Source organism: Brachyhypopomus gauderio, chromosome 9 (assembly GCF_052324685.1).
Source record: "Brachyhypopomus gauderio isolate BG-103 chromosome 9, BGAUD_0.2, whole genome shotgun sequence".
Classification (NCBI taxonomy): domain Eukaryota; kingdom Metazoa; phylum Chordata; class Actinopteri; order Gymnotiformes; family Hypopomidae; genus Brachyhypopomus; species Brachyhypopomus gauderio.
Window position 1 is genome coordinate 13,129,298 of NC_135219.1, and position 20,731 is coordinate 13,150,028.

Here is a 20,731-nt window from a genome sequence, read left to right on the forward strand (position 1 = left end):
CCCAGTTTGGTGTTACCTTTATTGATGAAATGTGGAATAAAATCACACACGCACTGCAGAATGACATACTGAATAAAACACATGTAACCACAAACACTCATGATCAATCAGTTCTATTAACCTTCTTATCCATGTGATACTGCACATGAGATCAAAACAGAGTTTTCTGATGGTCCTTTGGTGATGTGGATAATCACATTAATTTGCTTAAATATTAGTTATAATTTGGAGTATATTAATACAACAAACCTAATGTGTAGTCAATAACAGTTGCAATTTGTTGATTCGGACCACTGAGGTCAGTGACAAAAATATGACCACTGTGCTGTAGTCAGTCAAAATATAGTTTTCAAATCAATAAATAAAAGCCATTAAATTAGCATAAATATACAGTTAACATACAAAATTTAGATTAAAAAACAAAAATAAAAAATCCCAAAATAGCATTATAAAAGTTTTAGATCAGTGCAACATTAGTTCATCTTAGTAATAAAGTTAAATCACAAAAGTCTCACAACGACATGAAATTACACAATGCCGTGAATCTAAAGTTAATTAGCCGTCAATAAAAAGCAACTTGTGCTGGTTTGAAATGGATTCCACTGAAGTACTGAGTACTGTTACTGAACATACTATGATGTTACTGAACATACTCTAAGCACCTCCCACATGTCACTCTCCTGCAGGACAAGATTGTTTAGAAGTACCAAATCCTCAGAGGTACCTTCACCTCTGATGTGTCAAATTCAGTTATCATCTTTAACTCTGTGATTAGCTCAGCTCTTTTCCAGGTAGAAAGACATGTGCTTTGGTTCAAAGACACCTGGGTGAATTGTGCGGATGCATGGCACTGATATGTGCTTTCGTGTCCTACGTGACTCCTTTGTCCTGCCATCAGCCTTTTAAAGGAGGACGTTTGTGACCAATCATGAGCATGTGACCACTCACATATTATCAAGCACGCACATTTACGTCAAAATTTACTATAAATAAATATACAAATGAAATGACAAGAGTTAAGAAAGGAAGTATATGTTCACCTAATGATTTCTAACATCGCAGTCACTAAAAGTGCCACACTTATGCAGTAGCAGATTAAGCATTCTTTCTACAATCCTAAACGTAAGGCATTGCTGTAAAATAATCAGTAGCGCACATAAGATCGATCTGTCTGATGCCATGTAAACAGAGTAGTTGTCTTCCCTATGTATCTTAAGTATAATACATAACCCTAGAGTTAACCCCAGGGTTAGATTTAATCTAGGGTTAGATTTAACTACTGGGTTAAGAGTGAATCCTCACAAATCAGCTCCATTATGGCTAATAGTAAAATCCTGGTCCAGTGTTGCTGGATGTTTTCTATGTTGAAAAGTCCTACTACATATAATAAGACTCGAGACAATAGCCGTTTTCTGTGAACTAGCGTTAGTTCTCTCCTACAGTCATGTTTTTTCTATGAACTAGGGTCAGCACTCTCTTACAGTCATGTTTTAGGTTAGGTCTCTCCTACACTCATGAACTTGGCCTGACCAAGAACATTCTGAGAACTTCAAATAAATTGACAGAGACAGCAGCAGGTTTACAATGTTAACCTCAATACTTATTGTAATGCCAAGTAGTATTAACTAGCAAACAGAATACAGCATAATGGCCAACGTGAAAGGATTACAGTGCATTGTGGGTATAATTAACACTCATACAAGACAGATTATTTTCTTATTATTTCTCAGTCTTTCTGAGATGGTTTTCTGTAATCTTCATGGTCTTCTGTAAACAATATTATGTGCTTTAATGGTAATTGGTATATTTGTAATATGGTATATTTTCAGCCAATTGATAAACCTAAAATTACAACACAAAAACAAAAAAAAAACAAAAACACAAACAAAACAAATAAAGATCAAGCACCCTGCTAAGGTGTGGGGTGTGTTTATTTGTTCCTTTGGAAGTGATCAGAAGTGTGTCGATTCAGTGGGTTTATAGCAACATCTCGTATGACAGAGTTGCAGTGTGTTTATAGTGATGTCTCACGTGATAACCCAGAAGAGGACTCCAGTGTGACGCCGTTGGACACCTTCTCTGCTGGGCACTCGGTAGGAACCTTATCAGGGTGGAATGTGAAGGGTTAACTTTAATTGAGATGCTCCACCAACCTCCTCAACTAGGCTAGAAACCATTTCACTAAAATGGCTGATCAACGACATGAGAAACCTATTGACTTTTATGCAAATTACACTGTGCTCGCTAACAAGTCTCCGCCATCTTATTTTCACTGTTAGACCCACTGTTGTGTTTGTAGGAACTACATGCTTCATCAGCAGTACAATGTAATTCAGAAGAACTTCATCAAAGACAGTTTCAGCATAGCCTGTTATGTATGCATTTACAATGTGTATGTTCACATATTTAGTTTTACTATATATCTGTCAGATATATGACAAAGAAATATGTAAGTGCTTGAAATGCTTTGCTTTGCTATATATATATGAAAAAGAGAGAAATGTGCAAGCAAAGTGATTCAAGCATAAAGCACTTTGCTTGCACTGCTGATGACGGACATTTGTCCCAAATGTCCTGTTTCTCTGGACACATTGTGTACTTCACTACGATTTTGCCTCTACAACTTACACACCACAGTGTGGAAATATAAAAAAAATCTTATAGGTCATTATTTTTGTAACAAAATACTAATTGAATTATCAAGAAAGACAACTAAATCAAATATTTCAAATCTAAATATTTGGAGTGATATATCTTCAAAATAGAATCAGTTCTTCTAGGTACACTTGCACAGTTTTTGAAGGAACTCTGCAGGGAGGTTATTGCAAACATCTTGGAAAACTAACCACAGATAATCTGTGGATGTGGAAGTGCTGAAATCTTCATGTAGTCCCAGAGAGACCCAATGATGTGGAAGGTAATGTGGGGTCCAGGTCATCACTTCCAGGACAACTTGTTCTTCTGTATTACTTCTGTCCTGCTACTAGCTGGGCCACTCAGTGATAGATGGGTTCCCTTTGAGTCTTGGTCCTCCCAAGCTTAAGAAGTTTATCCTTGCCACTGTCGCCACCGGCTTGCTCATTAGGGATTTGGATCCATGCGTTTGCAAAGCTGCTTTGTGACATGTTGACAAAAAGCACTGTACAAATCAATTTTACTTTCACTTTGATTTTACACTGAAGAAGGTTCCTAGGGAGATGTCTCCCTGTTATTGCATGATAAGTATCTGCATGTATTTCTCAGCATTGAGGAGACACTTAATTCTGATCAAATCTCCAACTCCATTTGCTGAAATGCAGCTCCAAACTTGCATGGAACCTCCACCATGTTTTACTATTGAAGCTCCGCCACGCTTCACCGTTGAAGCTCCGCCACGCTTCACCGTTGAACCTCCGCCACGCTCCACCGTTGAACCTCCGCCACGCTCCACCGTTGAACCTCCGCCACGCTCCACCGTTGAACCTCCGCCACGCTCCACCGTTGAACTGCGTCCCACTGGTTTCTGCCAGTTATGACCTGATGACATTGCTGAACATCTGACTTTGAAGAGATTGTAGCATAATGTATCGTTCCTTGGTGACCAGTGCATCTACCGTCCTCAATGGTGTCCGTTTCTTTGTGCATCTTCTCAGTGTTACTATGATGTATGACACAGTCTCCCACCTCCTGAACTTTAACCCGGCAGGTGCTGAGACACAGCAGTCTGAGTTCCAGTAAATGTCACACTACATATGAGAAGGATCATTATCACGTTTGGTGTAATTGATTAATCATACAGCTAACTAGAATCCTACAGAATCCCTGACTGTGTAAGTGTTCCTGAAAGAACTGAAGCTGTTTTGAAGGCAAAAGATGGTTTTTACCTTAATAATATTTTGCCAAATACTGATTTGATTTAGATTTCTCTTTTGTTCAATCACTTCTTCTGAACAATTCATTCTTCCACAAATGGCAGACTGGCTAGCTGCACATTTTTTGCATGATACTTTTCTATAAGGTAAAAGCTGTAAGAGAAATAGAAACATCAACATAAAAACAGAAACATGCTTCTTACCGATTGCCCTGTGCTGTTGCCCATATTGACACCATGTCTCTTCAGCTCTGATTTGATCATTGCTGAAAAGAAGAAAAAAAAAATGATCATCCATCAATATGAGTGCAACACACAATTATATACAGTTATACACAGACAGCCATCTTATGACACGACAGAAGATCATTGGAAACATTGAAAAACTGACCTGTTAGAATGATGCCAAGGAATATCCAGGCACAAAGAAACATGTTTCCAGCCTGTGGGTTGTAGTTTGAGGTAAGCTTGCCTTGAATGAGAGTGAAAATGATTCCAAACACCTAGACAGATGAGTTACAACAAAGGTCAATGCCATGTTAACTGCCCCTTACAGTGAGAGGGGGAAGACATTGGACCTGTTCATTCAGATTCACTTTAGTCAAATAAATGTAAAAGAAGGCTGCCAGATATGCAGATTGTAAATTCCTACATGTAAATTCATTCAGCGCTGTGGATTTGTTTGATTAGCTATGCAGACCAGGCTGATTTTCTCTAGGGTCATTTTACCTGGGCAAAAGCGTTCAGAAGGCCCGATGAAGTGCCCTCAGACTCAGGATATGTTATTTCAACCCCAAACTCGAAGCCGATGGGGAGGTATCCAGTCATAAAGAACCTTTCAGATGGAAATCTCAATGAGCGCAATGAAGCAAAAACAACAGCAAAGTTCATTTACTTAGTAAATGCATCCATCCATCCATCCATACATTATCTGTACCGCTTAATCCCGCTAGTCGGGGTCACAGGGGGGCTGGAGCCAATCCCAGTATCTCTGGGCGAAGGCAGGGTACACCACGGGCAGGTCGCCAGTCCACCACATACTTATTAAATGCATACAGTACAAATAAGAGGAATAAGTGTGTGTGATTAAGTGTATGTGCATGCAGGTTATATACACTCCTGGACAAAACAATGGGTGAAACCCAATACTACATTTATTGTTCCTAAACAAATCCTGGTCAGAGAAACGCGCAATACTGCACCACCATTTGCTAGTCACTGCCTGCTACTAGAAACCAGAACACGGGCCGCTCTTTAGACCAAGCTGATTATCAGGGAGGTACCCTCCTCCTCCTTAGTGTTTCATTGAATTAAGCCCAAAATACCTCCATAAAACCATGAAAAGCTTTAAATGTTTTGAAATCTAATTCAAACGAACAGGTCTGGGTGTTCAGATGGTTCTGATTATTTGCAGTAGAAGGCAAGGGCAGTCATGGTCTGGTGGTTAGGGAACCGGTCTTGAGACCGAAGGGTCGTGGGTTTGATTCCCAGGACTGAGGCCGTGACCGAGTTGCCCTTGAGCAAGGCACCTAACCCCAACTGCTCCCCGGGCGCCGGGTTGGGCACGTTTGCACCACAGCCCCCTAGTAATCACTAGTGTGTGTGTGTGTGTTAACTGCACAGATGGGTAAATGCGGAGGACATATTTCGACTGATATGAATATCACAATTGACAAATATGGCATATTTAATCATTTAGAATCCATAAAAGCACGTGTTAAAAGCTTATGGTGTTATACATTATGTAAGTGTGTATGAACATGCTCAGTGTATCTCTGACCCATTGATGATCAGCCAAACTTGTTTGGAGGTGATGTGTGTATTTAACTGCTGTATGATCTTTGGCTCTGGCCCACCACAGGCAGCTACTTACTTTGCCCAATGAGAACATGGTTAATTGTATCCTTAGAAACTCTTGGACAACAGCAGCACATGGTAGTATTGCAACTTGCTGTTCTTTGGTAATTAGGTCTAAACTAATTTTGTGAATTTTGTGGCCTGTAAAACAACATTGGGATGTGCATAGCAGACCAAGAAGCACCTCTGGCCGCTTGTTTCATACATACCCTAGTATCCCAGCAGTGAAGAACACCACCAGCAGATACAGCTTCAACGTGAAGGTAAACACCAGCATCCCAATAAAGGAAAGAATATAAACAACCAGTGTAGTCATTCTGAAGAGGTAAAGAGAAACACCCATTACAGCAAACCACAGGGTTTTTCATATTCCTGTCCAGGTAATCACATGAAACGTTTTAACAGCAGATCTATGAAGCTTTCTCCAACTGTTCTTTACACTGCCAACAACATGGCTTATCACATCAGAACAGGAAGTCTTCATCACCACCAGGCACTAAAAACCTTTTTCCGTCATAACTTATTTTTGATGTATATAAGCATCAGAATTAATGTTCATGTACATGTTTACTCTTCTTATTGTTTACTCAACATATTCATATGGCATTTTATAAATGTAAATCTACCATGGTAAAATGAGTGAGCAAGTGAGATCATGCAAATCATACTTGATCATGAACATCAATCATGAATGATCATGAACATCACTATTCAATTCAATGTGAATATCTTGGCAAACAGACTTTGCAGCATATCAAGCAGTGGAGTGTAATGTATTTCACACTACAGGCGAACACGTACTTGTAGGTTTTGGTGTGATCCAGCCACAGCCCACAGAGGATGGAGCCCACCATTCCCGCCAGCACCAGGGTGAGTCCAATCCGCCCTGCGTTCAGCTCCTCCCCCTGGAAGAGTGAGCACACCTCTGCTTGTGACGCCAAAACTCTCCTAATCATGTTCGCAATAAGGAGAAGGTCTCCCACTGGGACGAGATGGATCGGCTTGTTCAGTTTCATTGAATGCGTCACTGGAAGGGGAGCTTCCTCTTCCTTGGTATGTAGGACTCTGGGAATTGATCTGACTCATCTGCTCCACTGATGATTTAAACTCTTCTGCTTTTCTGTAATATTTACAAGGGACCACATCATAGAAAACTGAATTTCCCTCAGTTTACTGAAATAATTTTGTAATTTGTTGTAAATATTACATTTTTTTTTAAACATACTCTTCACGTGCCAGTCCATATGACATATGTTGAATCAGAAATAAGCTTTTTTAAACAATTTAAAAAGCAACAATTCCCTGATGTTGCAAAAACAAATATTTCTGCATATTCAGACTATATGCATTGCAGTGCATTCAAGTACTTATTGTTAATTTACTATTTATATGTTTAATAGGATTTTAGGCACTACCAAAACATTTTCAGATTTCTGTCTTTAATTATGCATTATATTTCTTTAAATTGAATTCAGCTCATTTTGACAAATTGCATTTGTAACTAACATCTGTGACTATCAGGTGAGAAATCAGGACGCCGAGGCTAGAGCAGACCATGACTGAACGTTTATTAGTACGGTTAACAGAGAATGTGTATACACACACACACGCACGCACGCACGCACGCACACACACACACACACACACACACACACACACACACACACACACACACACACACACACACACACACACACTCTTCAATGTTAATTAGATAGTGTGTGGTTAACAGAGAAAGCACACACACTTGCGGGACGACATCTAAACAAAAACTGGCAACGACGCAGACTAACACGCACATAAATACACAGACAAACAAGACACAAGTGCAACACAACAGTAACAAGACAAGTGACAGGTGACACAATTGACGTCAAAGAACACATACAGCAATAAAGACAGACACACATGGACCCAGACCAACACAGACATGCCCGAGGGAAGAGCCAGGGGCTGTACTGTGACAGAACTCCCCCACCAAGGGCGGTGCGCGGTCCTCCCAGAGTGCCCAGTGCCAGCAGTTTGACTCCAGACCCACAACGAAGGGCAGGACCAGAGCACGAAACCACCAGCACCACGAAACTCCGGGATTGCCCCTACCTCTCCCACGCCCCAGGCAAGTGTCCGCCAACGGAGCGGCCTAGATCCCTTCCCTGGGCACACAAAGGGAAACGGGTTGGGACAAACACAGGGACAGAGACAGTTATGGGACAGACACGGGAACAAATATCAAAGGCAAAAATGGCAACAGGTTGGGGACAAACACAGGCACAGACACTGGTACAAAGACAAAAGGGTTACCAAGGCGACCTGCCGGACCACCGGCGTTAAGCAGGGTGGAAGACCTGGCAGTACAGGTGGAGGTGAAGGTCCTTCGGGGCGCTGAAGCTTTGTGGAGAGAACGAACCCCCTCAGGTGCTGCTGTACACACTTTAGCAGGGATTGCTGTCGCCACGGAGCATGATTTCGTGGGATAGGACCCCCACACGGGATCCATCCACCCTTGACCTCCGGGTTGGAGTCCTCTGAAGCCCCCTCTATAGAGGAGGGTGCCCGACCTTTCTCAGAGCAGCCGCACGCCCCTGGGCCGAGCTCCTCCCTGTCTTTGTCCTCCAGGAGGAGGGGCTATCCGTTCTCCACACCACCCTTCTCCAAGGATTCCACTTCCACAGGGGAAGCTCCCTCCTCAGATTCAGAGAGGGAATAACAGCCCCGGGGCGGTGAATCCACCCATCATGAGGGCAGTAACCTACTTTTAGTCAGGCGGTCGGGCTCCTCCTCCTCCTCCTCCTCCTCCTCCTCGGGGGCGATTGAGGAGAGGGAGAGGTTGTACCAATCCTGGTAAATGCTGCCGTACTGAGTAGATTGCCCGCTCATGGAAGGCAAGTCACCATGTAAGAGCGAGCTGTGTCACCCTGGCATGCTGGCTGGCCCTTTCTCGGACCAGAGAAGTCCCACTAGGACCCAGACAGCCAGTCGGTTCTCTTCCACAAAACAAACCACCTTGTGCTCTCGTGCTACGTGGGTGGCAGGTGCTTCTTTGCCTTCTTGCCATGCTTCCCCTTTGGCATCCTGTTGGGCCAGTTCTGTCATGTCTGCGATGACGAGGCGAGGAATCAGGAAGCGAGGCGAGAGCAGCGAGGCGAGAGCAGCGAGGCGAGAGCAGCGATACTTCAACGTTTACCAGATAGCGTGAGGTTAAAAGAGAACGCAAACACACACACACGCACGCACACACTTGAACGTTTGTTAGATAGCGTGAGGTTAACAGAAAATGTGCACACACACTTGCAGTACGACATCTAGACAAGAACTGACAACGATGCAGACTAACGCACACTTAAAATATACGTACATAAACAAGACACAAATGCAACATATAACATTAACAAGACAAGATACAAATGACAGCAATGAACACACACACACCCACCAATAAACACAAACTCATGTGGACCCAGACAAACACAAACACTATACAGTGCCATCTGCTACTATAGTATCTGCTACATATAGTATACTATATGGTACTTCTAGCTTGCTGCTGTGGCGTTTTCCTGTATTTTGTCAATAAGTTAAAAAAAACTTTGTGTTTGTTCGGCACCGGTGTACGATGTGTAGTTCTGATGTCTCACAACGCCGATGGACATTATAAAATCAAATCAAACATACACTTTCTGTTGATTTCTTTGAGGAAATATTCAGTTTGAAATCTTCTACATTCACTTGATATTTTGAGTTTTTTCTGTGCTGCCATTTATGGTGACTCATGATAAAAAAAAATTCTTTGCTTAATTTAGTTTAGTTGAGAAGTGTAGTTCTAGTGAAATTGAGAAGTGCAACAATGTTGAGCTCAAGCTTCTTGTGTGGGCCATACTCAATTGTATTTTCAGAATTTGCTGCAGGCCATAGTTTGAACACCACAGACTCACATTAATTGAGGTTAACCAGTTTTTTGGTTGTTTTTGAGAGCTGTATTGCTGTCTCCGGGGCAGACTGTGCTCACAGAGTTTGACGTTTTCAAACCTTTGGTCCGCTTATCTGGATGTTCAGCCTTGCAGGCATTGTTAGGCATTTTCTTTTGTACCCTGAGGACGACTCTACAGAATCTGTGGGTGTATCAGATGGGGGTTTGTCCCAAATTGTGAAGTCTTTTTGTGTCCGAGGTCCCCGTACCTCACTGCAGTAACGTGCAACTAGCTCAATCACTGCTTGAAATAGTTTTGTTAAGTTGAACTAGTATATCAAATCTGATGGATGTTTTAATTGAAAAGAAAGTCCTCCTTGCTGTCATTGAATTCCTTTATAGTCAAACCTTAATGTAAAACTCAATGTAGAACTATACCTAAAATGTGTTTTATTATACTTAAAAGGCTTGATTTGATTTCTGTGTCTCTCATTCATTCTCTCTGTCTGTCTCTGTCTCTCCTTGGACAGCATTACATTTACATTTATATGATCAGTTAGTGATCAGGAAAAGTTTACATACCTCATAATGGTAAATAATCATTTGATTGAGAAGTGTGGACACTGAATAGAAGGATCCTGTCATGATACCTGAAATAGATATTCACCAGTTCAAGTTTTTAAAGTGTTATACCAGATAGCACTGGATCAACAGAAACACAGGACCGAAGTTAATCCAGGACCAGCACCAGAACATTCTAGATCAGTTTAACCGAAACATATGTGCTCCATACCAACTAGCAGTGTAAATCTAAAGAACCAACCCTTTACAGAAAATAATTCACCACACACTCTTACCATAACTTAGTAGAAGCAAGATAAAGGGCTTGTTCTTGAACAGATTGATGATGGACTTTTGGTATGAGTAGTCTTCTGCTGGGCCTGTAAGGAGAACAGCTTGAGCCTGGCTAGGGGGCAGCTTGGGTCTGTCCTGAATGACTGAGAGGAGACAGGGGAGGGGGGGTTACAGATATAGAGAGAAATATAATCTGACTGTGACAACTTTCTACATCTCACACCACCAACCCCTTCACACACACACAACTACTGTACACACATCGGTCCATACATACACACATCAGCTCCTACACAAGTAATAGTGGTAGTAGTAGCAGCAGTAGTGGTAGTAGTAGTGGTGGTGATGACAATTGTGCTTTAGTTGTAATTATTCTTTCTTATGTTACGTTTATTGATGCAGAATCTAATTAGAGAGAGAGAGAGAGAGAGAGAGAGAGAGAGAGAGAGAGAGAGAGAACCTTCACCTTCAGCTCATCAACAAGACTATGAATGCATGGGTATAAAAAGCATGTATTATTTTGTTGAACAATCAATTAATATATTCTACCAATTCAAATTTGTCAAAAAATATTAATCCATGTAATTCTGCCCATACTAATATATGACAGCAAGATAAGGGATCCAAATCCCATAAAATTTGTAAAGCCATTTTTTAAAGCTACTTTTAAATGACATGATAATACAGCAAATCTGTCATTAATGGAGCTGTGAGAGTTTCCCTCTCTACTAGTGTTAAAGAACTTTAAAACAACAAGCCCACTTACCTTCTACCAGGAACACCCCAAACACTACACCTACAAACATCCTCTCAGACCCAGCAAAAACAGCACCTTCACAATACAACCCACCCACCAAAACTAGAACATCATTTAATCGATCCAAAATCGTCAATTAATAAATTGAGATGTTACAGATTATGGAAGAAAGACCTGCCTTAATAGTATACAGACTTAGTTCCAGTAACCTGGAGACAGAAAAAGGGGGTCATCAGAAACACTGAGAGCCCAGAGAAGAAGACATGCAGAAAGATCAGCTCAGGAGAACCAGAGAACACACATGCAGTCAGTTGAGCTCAGGAGAACCAGAGAAGACCAGACATGCACTTTGCTTATGCACCAAAGATATCACCTCAGACACAATTTATTATACTCATTAAAACTATACATCTACTGAAATGAAAATAGTTCGAAATAAACATATGTTGCATGTGTATATAAACACACGCAACATATGAGCACAATATGTCTATATCTGCTAAATCTTTCAAGAAGAAAAAAAAAAAACATCTTAAGCCAGTCCCATGTACTTCTAATATTTATTTGTGTGTACATGTGTATATGTATAAAAGCATTTGCATATGTATGGTGGTCTACAGTATATGAATTTATAACTCTTTGATTACATTTACATGTATTTTCCCCTTTTTTCAACAGTTTTACCACCACTGATATTGCAAATTATTTTAATTGCATTGTTGGTAACAGCTGGTAATTAAAATTAATTCAATTTGAATTTCAATGAGAGGGGGAGAGAATGTGTGTGCATGTTACAGAAAGAGAGTGTGTGTGTGTGTGTGTGTGTGTGTGTAAGACTGAGACCTTTACCTCAGGGCCAGGTCTCTCCCAACACACCTTGCCAAACTCATTACCTCATTACAGAGCTGAGGGAGGAGTAAAATGTCCAAACTAAATAAGACAGGGAGATGGATATGTAAACTCTACTGACTAATACAAGCGTGTACAATTCTTTATATAAACATGGTAGGATTTGGTGTGTATATCATCCTCAGGTGTAAATGCACCAGATCACAAGCTATTTTAACCACTCTCAAAGGATAAAGTGACCAGCTGGCTGGCACAAGGCATTGCTAAACTCCCCTGCGAATCCCTGATGGCGTGCGGATGCGGACGCTAACCATAACCTTCTGGCACAGATATGGCAGTTCTACAGCCCACGCAATTCTGGGCCAATTACAGTTCACATACATGAGGTCCAGTTGCACCAGCAACATTTAAGGTATTCGAGCTCTGCACCACATGTGACTCACATGCGAACAACCAGACAAGGAAGTGGGACCACATACCACTGTACTGAATAATCAACACTACCTCGCCAGATCAGGAGTGGTTCCACTGCACTGGATAATCAACACTGCCTCACCAGATCAGGAGTGGTTCCACTGCACTGGATAATCAACACTGCCTCACCAGGTCAGGAGTGGTTCCACTGCACTGGATAATCAACACTGCCTCACCAGGTCAGGAGTGGTTCCACTGCACTGGATAATCAACACTGCCTCACCAGATCAGGAGTGGTTCCACTGCACTGGATAATCAACACTGCCTCACCAGGTCAGGAGTGGTTCCACTGCACTGGATAATCAACACTGCCTCACCAGGTCAGGAGTGGTTCCACTGCACTGGATAATCAACACTGCCTCACCAGATCAGGAGTGGTTCCACTGCACTGGATAATCAACACTGCCTCACCAGGTCAGGAGTGGTTCCACTGCACTGGATAATCAACACTACCTCACCAGGTCAGGAGTGGTTCCACTGCACTGGATAATCAACACTACCTCACCAGGTCAGGAGTGGTGCTGTTGGATCCATTCTGAGAAGGTAGTTTGACAAGGTATTGCAAAAGGTCACTTACCAGTGACTGTTAATATGAAGAGCAGAGTGGAGACTGCAGCTGTTCCATAAAACATGACACCTATGTTATGTCCCATGAGTTCTTTATCTTCAGGTGTGTTTGGAACCAGCACAGGAGGGAGAAGAAAACCAACAGCAACACCTAACTGAGAGAGAGAGAGAGAGAGAGAGAGAGAGAGAGAGAGAGAGAGAGAGAGAGATGTTTAAATGTGAATGAACTGTCGTGCACTTCATTGATTGATCTTCATCAACCTATGAACATAATATCAGACTTTTGAATTGGGCATACCTGATTGCCTAAAACAGCAGTAGCACAGGCAGTTGAAACCTCTCTTGGTCCAAACCACACCGATGCGATTCGTGAGGGCAGACCGAGGATGAACACCTGGGCTACAGAACAAATGATCTGCGCGGTCATAGTAACCCAGAAGAGACCAGGCCCTATGCTGGCGCATTTCACCCATGCGCCGATACAGTTCAAACCCGCTCCCAGCAAAGCTGTGACCCTGAGTCCCTTTTTGTCCAGCAACCACGTTGCAGGGAAAATCAGAGGGACATACGCTACCATGTAAACCACGGAAAGCCAGTCGACCTGTAGGCTCGAGACGCTGTAATAGTCTGTGAAGATGTTCGTGATGATGCTGTACTGGATCCACTGAAACGCGTTGACGAGAGAATAGAGGCTGAAAATGGTTAATACGGCGAATCTCCTGCGGTATAACTTCGTTTCCAGGGGCTTGGGTTCACCGGGAAGCATCGCCTGACCCTCGCTGGGAGGAAGCTCCTGTTCCAGCGTGTCTGGACCCTGGACGGTCAGGTGAATCTCCCCATCCGCGAGGTCCTGGTACTGTTCCGGCTTCTGCTCCGCTGCCGGCGTGTCGCGGGCGGCCGCGCTCTGGTCAGGTGCGCCGCCGTGCAGAATGTGTTCCTGAAGCAACTCGCCCGCTACCATGTTGTAGTCAGTTTTTCGTTTTTAACATCTATCAGAAATGGACAGAAAGCAACATCCGTGGTTACAGCAGCCTCAGGTGAGTTTACCGGCTTAAAACGTGGGTACTAAGCCATGCGACCTACTCGTGGTGGTTATCTTTCGTATCCCTACGCGTCGGTCGCGTGTAACAAAGTATCGTTACCGGCACGGTGATAAATAATGAAGCCGACTACGTTGTTACTAGTAAAACGTTCACAAAACAGGTACCTACCGAAGAGAATACGTATTCTGTACATTTATGTATCCACTCCTACACCCGACTTCACGAGGGAGGTGTCCTAGAATGGCCGCATCCTCCTCAGCGCGGGGAGGTGTGTGGCGGTGGTGCGGCTGTCAGAGGCCTTGCGATGATGACGAGGTGGTGAGGAGAGGCTTCATTATCCACTCGGAATGAAACAGGCTGGGCTTCCAGTTGGAGCCAAAAAAACTCACAACGTTTTTAAATATATATATTTTAAATATATATTTTTAATATAGAATACTCTGAATAATGTTTTGACATGTTTAGAATGTTTGCAAATAGTTCATTGCTTAGACTTACTTTAATTATATATATATATATATATATATATATATATATATATATATATATATATATATATATATATATATATATATAATTATATTTAAGTGTAGTGGATGTGTCCTCAGCTACCATGCCTGCCACTATTCCATAATCTTAGTTTAACATGGCTATGTAGTCTATCTATGTAGACTATTTGCTATAAGGCGTGTTTGCTCACAACTGTGGATAACAACTTTTAATATCATAGATTTTAAAACTTTTAAAACTCTTTGTGCTGCAGTGCGATAAATAACCAGTTTCATACGTTGTTCCATCGTTGCCATGGACGCCAAATCTCTAATTACATTTGTGAAGGAAACCGAATAACCAGCTCAGGCGACCAGAGCTTTCCGTGGCTAAATATATATTATACAGCTTCTATAGACAGGAAGTCATGTCAAAGTCAAAAGAGAACAAACTGCACGAATTGAACATGCGTAGAGAGACCTGGTGTTGTGTAGAAGCAGATAGCAAGATATGGAAGCGCGCTGAACGGAGACACTTTGACTGTCATCTACGACACCACTGCGACTTCGCAGCTCTGCAAACGGCCAAACCCGAAGAGCGCGACACTTGGATGGGAATCCCAACACGATATGCCGAGAGAAAACACTTTAAGGAAAGCTGTAAGCATATATAACTTATCACTGTTCGGGAGAAGGGTGCAAAACGTGTAAAAATGTAACAAACGACAAACTACATAATATCGGCTGCACAAAAATCATTTAAAGGAGTAATAAGTCTTTTTTAGGAGTAAGGAGTAATGAGTCTTCTTTATATTATTAAAAGTCATTGTACTGACACCTACTGGGCTAGATGTTTCAGAGATGCTGTGCTAAAGCTATTTTAAACATGGCTGCCTCTATGTGGAGACCCGCTCTGGTCCATTTGAGGACTACAAATCAATTAAGCATATTTTCTCCATTTAAGATATTTGTTTGTCTTTTCTTACAGATGAGGCCCATCTTGTGTGAACATCTGAGCTCATTCTCTCCAGAAAGCACGGAAGTTTCAATAAATACACACCTTTATAACAACTTGAGAATGTGGAGAAATACTTAATTTGATTTTCTTATAAATGGTTTTGTGTCCTGGGAAGCACAGGCCTGAATGTGTGATTCATTTGATTAACTAAAGTTAGAACTAGTGCTAGAGGCTTCAGCAGGGGAATCTGAACACCGGTACATGCACATATACACATACATGAAGCATTTAATTTATCATTTGTAGAGCACTACATGTGCTCAAATATACCAGAGATATCAGTGATGTACAAACAGTGGTGTTGGCTTGATTTAATTTGCTTATTTGGCAAAGAAATGGACTTTGGTCAACAGTTTGCATGGGAAACACAATCAGAAGGGAAAATCAGTAGAAGGGTAAATCATGATGTGGCAGATATGTGCCAGGAACGAATGTATAAAAACATGTATAAAACATGTATATATAAAATATACATGAATATATTAAACATGTATAAAAGCCAAAATACACTTCTAACCTGAAGGTCTGAGCTTACTGCAGGGGCAAATGAGAAATCGTGTCCAGTCTGAAGATCTTCCTCTACCACAGATGGTCTCCCAGCTAAATTAGGAAACGGTGCATTTTTTATTAACCATAACTCTGCTTGTGAAAACAGGAGGTGACTAAGAAGTCCACACTGCTGATTTGCAGATTTGTCCAAATGAAGACCGTCAGGCTCTGGCTGCTAAACCATACCCTGCTCTTTCATCGTGGTTATGGTGACCTTGGCAGAAGAGTGAGAATGCACATTCCTGTGTTGATAAGACAGCAGCACTTTATTACATGACAACACAGTGATATAGTGAATTAGTCTGTATTCAAGGCAGAACACAGTGAACAATGACATCAAGCACGTTTTCATTGTTAATTATGTCTATACTCATTGGATACGTTATTATTATATAGACTTTTAAATTATATGTTGGCATGTATAATTCATAAACTACTCTTAGCTTTGTTAATCTCATTCTCTGATCACAGGCATACTGGACAGAGACTGCGTGTTCCCCAGATGCACCACTCACACACCACACTCCCATGACAGAATCCTGGACCCTGGCATACACCATTCACACACAGCTTTCACACACAACCATCTCATTGATACCGTTTCACGTTTCACATGAGCTATGTCAAATAGTGTAAATGACATTTGACAAATTTGACTGGAGAGCATAAATACACTTCAGCCATACATTGTCCTGTCTGTGTGTATTAACAAGTTTTACAATTTATTAAACTGTTTAAATTTTTTTATGTGATCTCTTTGACAAGACATAGATTCGTCAAGAGCTTTAAGTTGATATATATAACAAAATGCCATGTACTCCTCTCTGCTCCTCAGCCCTTCATTTGATTTTTGAAACAGAAACTTAAATAAACCTGACACCCCAGTGTAATGACACTGGGTATTTTCAGTTACTTTTTAAAGACGAGTAACTGCACCTCACACTCCTTAACAGTGGACACACACAGACAAAAAGTCTGTGTCCTATCTGCAAACAAAGGCATTACATTTTTTTCTGTTTTGTACTTTATAAATCTTTCGTTTTTAATTATTATCAGTAGTGTTATTTCTATGTCTGTTGTTTTTCCTTTTATCTATATTTGTACCTTAATTTTATATATATATTGGATTTGAGAAGAGTGATATATAACAAAAATCAGTATTATTACCTCAGTCATATTGAGCTGTAATCAGGAGTTTGTTATTTTGAGAATAAGCATTTTCATATCATCCATTTATTGCCATGCACAAGATTACAGACTACAGATGCCCTCCACTCTGTTAATCATTGTCTGTTATGACTGTACATGTTACCTCATACCCTTTGAGATTTGTGATTCAATAGTGTTCTGAAAACACTGGCTTACACAACGTAATCTCTTTATACAGTATGGACATATTACAACAATAACCTCATAACAGCCTTTGACTTATCATTTTACTTTCTTCCTTGCAATTCTAACAAACAAAACTAAACAATCAGAGCTGTTACTTTTATTGCAACTTTGCAATCATTTTTGGAAATCAACGTTATTGTTAATTTCAATTAGCCACATTTTACAGCAGTTTTCATAATGCTTTCATATTGCTTGCATACATGGGAATACCCTGAATTGGTGCACTAACAATTTTTGTTGTAGTGAAAATTCAGAACCTTAAAGAAATGACTCTTTGTGTTATTCTCCTCAGTTTAATTCAGTTTGATTTGACGAGGTCTCATCTCACCCACAGTATGTGTAAAGATTAAGTAAAATATTTGGAATGTTCTTTTGTGGAAAGAGCAGACAGTGTGAGAAGGACAGATCTGTCTTCTGTTTCTGTGGCTAATGGTCATGACCATACAGGTGAATGTGGGAACCCTTCTAAATCTGGGTACACTGAATTCATCTCTTCCATGTCTGACCTGGAAAACAAATCCCCAAATGCATGCCAGCATTACTTATTTCTATGGCATTTTTGTAAATTTGTGACAATAACAGTAAATATCATATATATGTTGCCAGTAAAGGGCAACATATTTTCATTAATGTTGATTAATATTTGAGCATTTGCATTTTTTTCTTGTCTGCATATTACATTAATAATTCATGAAAGAACAATGTGCCACATTGCCAAATTTACCAGCCTGATGAAATTTGCTTGTCCAGTAAATTCCCTGATTGGAAGCCAGTGTAGTTTCTCTAGCAATGTTTGGTCACACATGCACACATTTATTAAATATTTTGTACCACTGGTCCCACAGCTGTTAGACATCTCTCTCTGTGTGGGTCTTAAATATGCATGGTCTTATATGTTGATTTTGATTTGTGTTGCACATTTTGCATGCTATACAGTGGTTGCCAAGGACATTGTCAAGGCTGTGCTAAGGTTGCCCCAGCAACAGCCTGCTTGCCGTGTTTGGCTGAGCTTCCTCTTAGGAGGGAATTTTTAATTTTTTTTATATTGTTTTATTTTAGTTAAGCCTGTTACAAGAACAGTTTTAATGTAGTCATTGCTATGTGTCTGAAATGATTATTCAAGTTGACTTAAAATGCTAAAGCCTTACCAAAAATATACTTTCACATTTAAACACAAACACAGTTTAGATAATCAGAAAATATTTTAACAGATTTTTTAGTCTCAATGCACAAACACCACCTATCCCTCATTCTATACACATGTACAACTATCCTAAACAATTATAGATGGAGTCTCAAAGATTACATAAATATTTGAAAAAGGTGTAAACTATATTTTTACAATGAAACTGATCATGTTTATGATTATTTCAGAGGAACAGTACACCACCTCACCCACAGCAACAATGTCTCCTCTACACATCTGGAATGAAGGGAGAGCGCTCTGGGCGCTATGACAACAAAGATCTATAGAGGCAGAACAGGGTTTGTCTTTACTGGGATCTCGACACTGTGGGGAACTTTTCAAAACCATAAAGTGGGTGAAATTCAAAAAATGGAAACCCAAAACCTGTGCAACCAATATTAAAATATCCAAGAGACAGGTTATAAAAACACACATTAAAAAAAAAAGTTATATAAACATATAACATACAGAGTTTAAGTGCTGTGATGTACTATGTGATTCTCATGTTGTGTTACTCTTAATAACATAATTTAGGTCCTACAAACAAAATGGAAATTAAGATGTCTGGACTCATAACCTAGAAAACTCCAGTTATACATCTGTCATACTAAAGCAAAGTAGGCGATAAATTGCAAATGTCCGGATTGTACTAGGCGTTTGAATGGGGGGGAGGGGGGTTACCAGTTTAGCTGCAAAGTTGCAATCAGTCACCAGTTTTAATAAATAGCCTTAGAGATTTTCTGGCATTTGCTAAATTTGATGTGCTGTAATAGAAAGAAATGGAACAGTAGAAAGAAAGAGTGTGGTTTAAGGCTTGTATAGCTATTTTTGGTACTTGAAATAATTACTAAGTAGCAGAGGTGGGGACTCGAGTCACATGACTTGGACTCGAGTCAGACTCGAGTCATTAATATTAAGACTTTTGACTTGACTTGAAAAAATATTCAGAGACTTAGACTTGACTTGGACTTTTACACCAATAACTTGGGACTTGAATTGGACTTGAACCTGTTTACTTGCAAAGACTTGATTTTTTTTTACCCCAAATCTAAATTTTAAAACGCATATTAATATTTATAAAGTGCGCCCCATTAATTTCATTTCCGTCCTTCTGACGCAGACCAGTCCTCTGCTTTTCCACACTCTGTACGCTGTGTGTGTGTGTGTGTGTGCATGAGCTGCAGCACAACCAATCAAATGGGGGGTTGGCGAACGTAAATTTTTACCGGGCGGGGTGTCAAATGGACACAAATTAAGTATTATATCGCGATCGATCGATCGCCAGTGGTTGGTGCCAGAGCGAACTAGTAACTCATTGAATCATAGATGTGGATCAGAGGTAAATAAACTAGATTTTTTTCCGGCGTGAGAAATCGGATGTGTGGCGTGAGAGCGTGTGAAGACGGTCAAATGCGTGTGTCTCACGCTCAATGCGTGAGAGTTGGCAACCCTGGGTTCTGTATCTGAACTCGGGGAAGAGAGCCTCTCTCTGTCACCATCATAATATCCAGTTCTATCTCAGCATGGATTGTGTATTTGAAGACATCTACGTCGAGAAAAAATATATTGACAAATGTGGAGCGAGTTTTCAGCTATGGGACATCATTCATCGTGCACAAATGACATACAGACTTTTGGCCAGCAAATGCAATGCAGAATAGTTTACTGAAATGTCTAAAGTTGCAGATTCCTGTTAATTGTTCAGTTCTTGTATTTGTTTGTCTTGTGTCACTCACACATGTTCTCCAAGAAAATGCTGTTATGGTTCTTTGTATTGTACTGTGAAAATATCAGCACTTTTTATTTGAACATGAGTTCTACTTATGACTTTTTCACAGAATATTTATTTCTGGAAAATTGTAGTTTAAAGTATGAATATTTTTGCAGCTAAGTTTAACAAATTGAACTGTGCAATAAAGAGGTGTAATTTTAATTT

The 20,731-nt window shown here is 40.6% G+C and overlaps 2 protein-coding genes across 3 annotated transcripts; one reads left to right on the forward strand and one right to left on the reverse strand.

Moving 5' to 3' along the window:
- flvcr1 (FLVCR choline and heme transporter 1) lies at nt 1-14,189 on the reverse strand. Of its 2 annotated transcripts, none has more exons than XM_077017275.1 (10): nt 13,415-14,077; nt 13,127-13,271; nt 10,472-10,612; nt 10,197-10,264; nt 6,509-6,612; nt 5,917-6,024; nt 4,580-4,685; nt 4,242-4,353; nt 4,055-4,116; nt 1-2,101 (listed from the first exon to the last, which is right to left on the reverse strand). In XM_077017275.1, the coding sequence occupies exons 1-10, from the start codon at nt 14,075-14,077 to the stop codon at nt 2,015-2,017; spliced, it is 1,596 nt and encodes a 531-aa protein (XP_076873390.1). In that variant the 3' UTR covers nt 1-2,014. The 2 variants fall into 2 exon arrangements, with proteins under 2 accessions (XP_076873390.1, XP_076873389.1); XM_077017274.1 differs by lacking the exon at nt 1-2,101 and adding an exon at nt 2,108-3,725 and having other exon boundaries at nt 13,415-14,189.
- An 800-nt stretch (nt 14,190-14,989) lies between these two features.
- spata45 (spermatogenesis associated 45) lies at nt 14,990-16,324 on the forward strand. Its single transcript, XM_077017302.1, has 2 exons — nt 14,990-15,307; nt 15,636-16,324. The coding sequence occupies exons 1-2, from the start codon at nt 15,076-15,078 to the stop codon at nt 15,653-15,655; spliced, it is 252 nt and encodes an 83-aa protein (XP_076873417.1). The 5' UTR covers nt 14,990-15,075; the 3' UTR covers nt 15,656-16,324.
- Nucleotides 16,325-20,731: the final 4,407 nt, after the last annotated feature.